Source organism: Amaranthus tricolor, chromosome 8, assembly GCF_026212465.1.
Source record: "Amaranthus tricolor cultivar Red isolate AtriRed21 chromosome 8, ASM2621246v1, whole genome shotgun sequence".
NCBI classification, from domain to species: domain Eukaryota; kingdom Viridiplantae; phylum Streptophyta; class Magnoliopsida; order Caryophyllales; family Amaranthaceae; genus Amaranthus; species Amaranthus tricolor.
In genome coordinates this window covers 20,036,052-20,044,782 of record NC_080054.1, presented here as the reverse complement: position 1 = coordinate 20,044,782, position 8,731 = coordinate 20,036,052, and the positions used below count along the sequence as shown (strand labels likewise).

Sequence of the window (8,731 nt, the reverse complement as noted above, 5' to 3'; positions counted from 1 at the left end):
GAACCTATAAACTTTAATTCTTTGGTGGCTATAATTCGCAAAAAAATAACATTAAGATTGTTACTAGTAAAAGTGTTTATTTTTAAGACCGTAATTCATAAATGATTCTTAAATAATAAAAGTATTAAAAAATGTGAAAGATAAAGAAACCGTACATTTCAACATGTGGTGCACATATGTGAATTGATGTCAATTTTTAAATTTTTTTTAAAGAAAAGAAACAAATAGGAGTAAAATTTAAAAAATGTGTACGAAATCTTGAGTGAACCTCAAATTCTATTTAATTTCTTTAGACGGAAAACAGAGTATAAATATAGCAAAACGTATCACACATTCACACATCATCATATATCGTAAACTAAACTATTTTCCCTTCCTTCCCCTCTTATTCCCAAGAATAACCACCATCGCAAGATATACCCTTTTCTCAATCTTCACTTTCCCCCTTTTCCCATTTCTCAAATTTCCTTTTTTTTTTTCTGGGTTCCTTAAAAAAAGGCCTCCCAAATTCACCCAGAAACTTTTATGGCGTGGATTCAAGAGGCCTCCATTGTTAAGGGCTCCTTTTATTAAAATTTAATTTCCTAAATTATTGTAATTATTAGGAGAGCTCTTAGAATATATATCAATTGTGGAACCTGAAAAATCCTCTCAAAATGTCTATACCAGGTGAGGAAAATTCATATTAATTCGATTATTTTTGCAATTATATCATCACAATATTTATTAATATGTAAAAAACAGGGCTGCTCAGTTTTTTTTTTTTTGATTTTTTTTTAAATGTTTGATTGAAATTTTTTTTTTTTGTTGAAGAAATTGAGAATACCCATCAAAACCCAGAAACAGAAATAGAAAATGGATATGAAAAAGAAGAAATTACAACAAGTGAATCATCTCCAAGAGCAGTACTTGAAATCCCAATATCAGAAGGTTCCTCTGTTTCGGGTAGCCCAACTAGCAGTTGCAGTTCTGCATCAATGGAGAAATTGTGTTCACCAACAAAATCAGGAGGAACAGCACCATTTAATCCATTATATTATGGGTATCAATTAAAGGGTTTTATTGATACAATGAAGAAGAAATCTGGGGTTGGAAAATTTTCAACAAACACCATTAATTTGTTAAGTAATTATGATCTTTCTGCTAAAAGTCTTCGTAAGAAACTGGCTAGAATTCGTAGTGCTGAAGATAGCTGTCTTCTTTCGCAAACTAAGAATTCATGGAGGAATTTTAAGTATTCAGAGCTCTCTGCTGCTACAGACCATTTTAGTCCTGGTAAGGAATTCAGACCACCGCTTTTCCTGTCTTTTAGTCCTTCTTTGTTGGTGTTCTTTTGATTAGATTGAGTTGGTTGATTTAAAAGTGCAAGATTAATCTTTAATAATTTGACAACTTAAACAATGATCGAATATTTATAATATATTATTTTTTTTTTCGGTTTCTTTTTTTGTCCACTTTAAGTTTTTTTTCTTTTAGCAGAAAGAAAGTTAAATTTAATTTTTTAAAGTATATATTAAAGACAAAATATAATCATGTGGTATGTTGTTAAGTTTAAAAATTTTAATCTATAATTTTTATTATGAAATTATAAATTTTCATAATGCATGCTAAGAGATATGGAAACTCAAATTTTACTTTGATGCTTAAAAAAGTAAATAGTAAATTAAAAAAAATAAAAAGTATAATAATATTATATTATAATTAAAAGATAAGGTGTGATTGTGTTTTTTTTCTCCTAATTTTGATGTTGGACTTTGAGGTGGCGGGTGAGGAGAAGATATTTTTGTTTTTACATGAGTTTAACAAAGTACTAATTTGCATACAAGATATTCCATTTGATATTAAGCTTGTTTTACTATTCAACAATTAATTATTGTAAGTGAATTTTAAAAGAAAATAAGAAAGACTTATGCAATATATACAAAACTCAATCCTAATAATTAGATAAAAGTTACTGTTTTTTATTCTGATTAAATTTTTTATTTGTTTATTTAGGGTATCCGGTATATATTGATCACTTTTTATTTTTATTATTTGATTCTGAATTTATAAGCTAAACTATAGTTAAATGAGATATTATTTAATTCGTATCAATATAATATAATTACTATTAATTTTTTATAATTTTTAATTTAAAACAATTAATAGAACATATTATTAGAATATGAGCCAATATACAAGTAAAGTGATTGGTATCATAAAGAATTAGCTTTATAGGGGTGGCAATTGTCATTGGCTGTTTGACTATTAATTTTTTTAGTTGTTTTGTTTGATCAATTGAAAATGTTGGCTTTTAAGTTATTTAAAAAAATCAGTTGTTTATGGAAATGCTTGATAAATACATGTATTGAAGGTTGACTGTTTATTAGAGAAAAAATGAATGAAAAACTAAAAGCCAACAAAAAATCGAATTAGAGTAGCTTTTTCTTTTGACTTAAAAGTCAGTTTTTTTAGCTAGCTTAAAAGTCATTGACCAAAATTTTTTTTTTCGCTATTTGACTAACTAATAAGTTAAAAGTAAGTCAATGAAAAAGCTAAGCAAAAAGCCATGAATCAAACACCTTAATATATTTTACATTCGTCCTATTGAATTTTTTTGATTTTTATTTTGGAAAATTACCAGGAATAATAGAATTTTTTACTTATTTTTCTACAATAATACTAACTTTTAATTAGCTATGAATAATACCAACTTAAAGAGATGTTTTTTATAAAATCTTTAACATGTTAAAAATCAAACTATAGGTTATTATAAGACAAAAAAAATTGGTAACTTAGTTAATAAACTAAAGTTGATATTATTATAGAAAAATACTCCTATGTTGGTATTATTCACGATAAATTTTTTTTTTTTTGATTATACCCTATACTCTTGTAACTTTCATCTATACATTTAGTTTGCCTTTTGGGTTCATCTAAATATTTGTGTTACATTAATATCACCTTTTATCTATATTTCTTTCTGATTCTATTTATACTTAGGACAGGCACTAATATGATATTTAAAAACCTAAAAGATGAGCTTAGTCCTTTGATAAAAAGTGTGGTGAGTAGAAGCACTTTTGTGAGGTTTGACCAAAAAATAGCACTTTTAAGAGTAGTCATCTTAGGCAGGCCCTGTGTTAATTTCAGAGTGTCAATGTGGGGGCTGCAATGTGTCTAATTAAATACCATTTTACCACCCTTTCCTTTCCCATTTAATTTACACTCCGCAACAAAACAATTAAAAGCCGCTTGAAACTATCCTTAATAAACCATTTTTCCCATATTAATTAATTACTCCTATCAATGTCATGTCATCCAAGTCCTTTCAGCTTCCAATTCTTATTTATGATTACCAATAGTATTGTGGTCTGTGGGTAAAATTTGTAGTGAAGTTTTATCCCTTGAGACTCCTGGCCAAAGGTGTTATAATTGAGATTCTATTTGAAATTGTTCAGATTTGTAATATTAAATTATAGGATCGTAAAATTTTACGATAAATTTAATTTGCTATCTAGTCATAATTATTTATTTCAAAAGTTTAGGTTTATTAATTACTTCTTTTGTACTTTTTTGTTTGTCCACTTTAGGTTTTTCTCCTTTAAGGAGAAAAATGTAAATTTGTTTTTTAAAGTATATATTAAAGACAAAATATATTCATGTGGAATCTTAGTAGATTCATCTTGATGCAAAGAATTTTAATACATATTTTTTCTAATTTTTTATAATGCATCTTAAGAGATATCGAAACTTAAAATTTGCTTTAAAATGCGTACAAAAATTAAAGTAAACATACAAAAAGAAACGAAAGAAGTAAAATTTTATTCACTTTATTTAAAAAAAAAAATATTTAATAGTTTTAAATTTTCGTACCAATTGTTTAGAAATGATGAGTCATGAGTATGAGAGTTTCATATTAATTAATGATGACCAACATAGATTAGTTACATCCATGACCATTACTTTATTTCTACTTGTAATTAAGTTGACCCCACAAGGGTGTACTCCCTGATACCTTGTTGTCTGTTTAGGACACAGTTAGAGGCAAGTGTTAAAGGCTATGGAAAGACACATCTTAAGTCTGAGTTATCATATATTGACCTTACACTCCATTTCTTACCCTACATTCATAAACCAATACAAACAATGTCCCTAATGTGATGATCCCAATGACAAATAAAAATCAAAAATAAGTAGAGTTGAATTTAAAATAGAAAATGTATAATAAAAAATATAATGGTATGAAAAAAATAAAAGATGAAGGAAAAGTAAATGATCGATCTTATTTTGGGGAGAAGATGGGAAATATTTTCCTTCTGCCCCACTAAGTAAATATTTTTTCGAAAATGAGAGACTAATTTTTTTATTTCTTCTTCTTCTTTATCATTTTACAATTACTTTACCTTTCGATTTCACAACAGTATTCTCTTAATTTCCTTTTCTAATAAACATGTTTTTTTAGTTCTACATTAATTTTCTCTATAGATGTAAAAAAAACTCACACACTTTTCCTTTTAGTCACTCTCTTTTAAACATATGCTAAACCAATAGATGTTGGATCAATAATAATAATGCACACACTTCACAAGATCAGTAAGATATATCTCAAAACTATATAACAATGAAAAAAAAAACGTTAATAACTTGTTAAGTTAATTAATGTGGAACAAATCATCGGAACAATTTTCGGGGTAAATTATGAAATAAAGGTCTGTTTGACTGATTGTTTGCAATTCAGAAGGACAAAAACGGTAGGTTCGGTCATTTTCATCTCTTGGATCAAGCAATGTATAGAATTTAAAGGTTGGTTAAGAAATGACATTTCAAGTTGTCAGACAGGTTTATATTTTGTGTTTATTGATTCACATTCACAATCATACCATTAACTTCATTTTGCAATCAATTAAACTTTAATAACTTAAATGAAGTGTATTACTTATATTTTTGCAATCAGTAAGTATCTGAATTTTCATAATCGTAATGACGATATATTTTTAACTTATATTTGTATAAGTAAAATTAGAGTATTAGAAGGTTTTTATGATTGAGACTATTCATGTAGGATATGATCGTTGGGATTATAGGATCATGAATCATATTATCATACTACCACTCATATTCTTGATCTTTGTAGGTTTGTATTATTCTACAATGCTAAAATCCTATTTAAAATTTGGATCGCTTGCTTGTTTTTATATCGTAGAGTCGTAGTATTGTAAATCAGAATTATGATAATCATAGCACTAAGTACTAAAAAATAACACCATGGGTGCATTACACTTAACAAATCCGTACGTTACTTGTGCCAAAACATGGGCTTGCCCGTACTCTTATCCACATGTCCTTAGCTGATCCCCACAAGAAATGCATCACATCTTACTTTCTCTACTTGGGCCTGTTTTAATGCCAAAGAATATGACATGTACAGCGCAGATGTGCTTATAGCTTAAGCAAAATTCATATCCAAGTTGAGAAATGAACAGCAAGCTGAAGTGAAAGAACAACCAACTCAAATGCACTGTTTGATTTCTATTAACTCGATTCGAAACACACTTGGATGCACGATTCACCCGGAAACTTATTAGTCATTAGAAATGGTGCTGTCAATAAACCAACTCAACCAAAAGCTTAAACTGATGGATAAGGCTCTAGAATATGTTATATATTCTGACGCGCCTCCTCACACGAGAGTCCTTTGGGCTTGAAGCGTGGATGCAGTACAAGCCCTTCTCTTACCTAGTGCTGAATATTCCACTTTAAATAAGGGGTGGTTGAGATTTAAACCCGTGACCTTTTGTTACGTTCGCTTCTAATACTATGTCAAGGAACAAACTCAACCAAGACTTTCTAATGGTTGAGACCCCATAATATGTTATATACTCTGATAGTTACATTAGAACTATTCGGATAGTTTATCCCACACTGATGAACAAAAAATATTACATTAGAAAAATTTATGAGAAGAAAAATTGTAAAATTATTAGATGAATTAAGAAGCTATGAAAACATTAATAAGAAAATCACTGATGAATTTGTCCTTCTAAAACTTGGGCAGCAACACTGTTAGGGAAAGGGGGACACGCAGAAGTGTACAAAGGGAGTTTACCTGATGGTACACTCGTAGCCGTAAAGCAGCTAAAGAAGAAGGGTGAAAAGGAAGACGAGGAAAGAACAGCTGATTTCTTATCAGAGCTCGGAATCATTGCCCATGTTGATCATCCAAATACTGCTAGGCTTATTGGATTCGGTGTTGAAGGCGGTCTTTACTTAGTCCTTCAATTTGCTCCCAATGGCAGTGTCGAGTCTTGTCTTCAAGGTGCGTTTTACATTCATCTTTTTCATCCATCTTTGGGCAAAAGAAACAAGAATAATTAGAATGCATACTTGATGAAAATTGCAGGATCAGGAGGATTGGATTGGATGACGAGGCTTAACATAGCGGTAGGAGTAGCCGAAGGATTGAGTTACCTTCATCACACCTGTCAAAGACGAATAATTCACCGTGACATCAAAGCTTCAAATATACTACTTGGTGAAGATTATGAGCCATTGGTGATTGCCCTTTTTCATCCCTAAACTTATCTCCTTTACAGATTTAGGCTTGCAAAATGAACCTGTTTGTTTACATTTCTCTGTACAGATATCAGATTTTGGGCTTGCAAAATGGCTCCCTGAGAAATGGCTTCATCACGTCGTGTATCCTATCGAAGGCACATTTGGGTAACACATAATAATCCACCCATTTCGCAATTATAGTTGTGCGAAGCTGTTAGTTTCTTGGCTAAATTAGTTCCTCCTACGACTCTTTTAGGTATCTAGCTCCCGAGTATTTCATGCATGGGATTGCAGACGAGAAGACAGATGTGTTTGCCTACGGTGTGTTATTGCTGGAGATCATAACAGGCCGTCATGCTGTCGCTGTTGACTCCAGTCGACAAAGCCTCGTGATGTGGGTGAGTTAAAAGACTTTTAATGATGATTGAACAATCGAAAACAGAGATGATTCCTGAATTCTAGGACCTGTATTTTCTTACCAGGCAAAGCCTTTCCTTGACGCCTGCAACATGAAGGAAATAGTAGATCCAAAATTGGAGGACAATTATGACCCGGAGGAAATGAAACGCGTAATGATAATAGCATCCTTGTGCATTCACCATACTCCTACAAAACGTCCATACATGAACAAGGTATCTCTATATTTCTCACTTATTCAAACATCAAAAAATCGACCTAAAGCTTAAGCAAATGGTTGAAACCCTAGGATATGCTATATACTTTAAAACGCCTCCTCACACGAGAGATCTTTGGGCCAGAAGTGTGGATGTAACATAGGCCCTCCTCATGCCTGACACTTAATATTCCACTTTAAATGAGGGGCATTGAGATTCGAACAGGTGACCATTGGTCATGCTGGCTCTGATACCATGCCAAGAAACCAACTCAACCAAAATCTTAAGCTGATAGTTAAAACCTCCGAATATGTTATATATTCTAACAAATCCCCTACCAACCATTTACTATTTACCAACCAAGATCATATAGTAGTCTCTTTTTCCCTCAGCTATGTATCAATGTCCATTGTAAAACTAAGAGAACTTTTTTCTCTTTTGTGATTGAGATTGTGGAGCTACTAAGGGGAGAGCGGGGAATGGTAGTCGAAGAGATAAAGCAGAAGTCGGTGGCCCCAAGATCAATAATATTAGACGCTTGTGATTTGGAAGATTACACGAACACAAACTATCTCCAAGATCTTGATCGCCACAAGGAGCTGGTGATGGAGTGATATATAGTCCCTCTTTATGTTTATTCTGCTTCCCTTTATTCTTTGGGCATTCCTAACTTTTTGTTATATAAGGAATGGCCATTGATGCTGAAAAAACTAAATTTTGCTTGGCATCTTAGGCTAAGACTAGGGTGTTGAGTGTAAAGATTAAGAAAATCCTACCGCATTTATGTGAAGTGTAGAGATTACGAGTCTATTTTCTGTCGTCAAGAAGTGAAGTCGGTGGTGTCGTGTCCTCAGGTGAAAGCGAAAATAAAGAATATAAAGAGATTTGAAGGGTCTTGTATCCTTACCTATGAGGTAAGAATGAATGTACTTCTATATTGATTAACCTGGAAATCTAGTGCTCTGTACAGTTTAGATAGTTTTGGTTGTTGTAGTTACGAGTCTTTATTATGATTTATGACAAGTTTTGGACAAAAAGGGGGTCAGATAATGAACTTAATACTTAATCATGTTACACCTTAATCAACCACAAAAGAATACTCCCTTGGTTGGCTTGAATTTGCAACATTGACAAAAATCATAATACTACTTTTAGGATTTTAATGCTTGACATTATAGTTTTCTACTAGGCTTAGTTAAGAAAATTTTGATCAAATTTCAATCCACAGCCCTTAGCTTTAATTTGACTGAAAACTAAAACTAACAAACCAAATTGAATTAATTGGTTGTAGATTTGTTAGTTGTCTTATTTGATAAGCCGGAAGGATAGAATTTTTTCAGTTGTCTTTTAGGCTATCTGGATATGCAAGCTATTTATGAAAAAAGTTTGATAAATTAGAAATTGGTTGTCAGAGAAAAAATAGCCAATAAGCCAAAAGCAATAAGAAAAGCCAATTAAAGACAATAAAGAAGAATGCTTTTATATAGACATTATGATTTTCTGTTTTGTAATGAATTAAACAATTGATTTTTGGTGGAAATATGTATATTTTGGTGGGAAGTCTTATTTTGGGGGGAAAA

The 8,731-nt window shown here is 31.2% G+C and overlaps 1 protein-coding gene across 1 annotated transcript; it reads left to right on the top strand.

Annotated features, from left to right (window-relative positions):
* The first annotated feature begins 284 nt into the window (after positions 1–284).
* On the top strand, positions 285–8,477 carry LOC130820245 (receptor-like cytosolic serine/threonine-protein kinase RBK1). The gene is made up of 8 exons (XM_057685540.1): positions 285–669; positions 814–1,275; positions 6,038–6,298; positions 6,383–6,534; positions 6,623–6,702; positions 6,794–6,935; positions 7,020–7,169; positions 7,601–8,477. Exons 1-8 carry the CDS (start codon positions 657–659, stop codon positions 7,763–7,765), a joined length of 1,425 nt encoding a protein of 474 aa, XP_057541523.1. The 5' UTR covers positions 285–656; the 3' UTR covers positions 7,766–8,477.
* Positions 8,478–8,731: the final 254 nt, after the last annotated feature.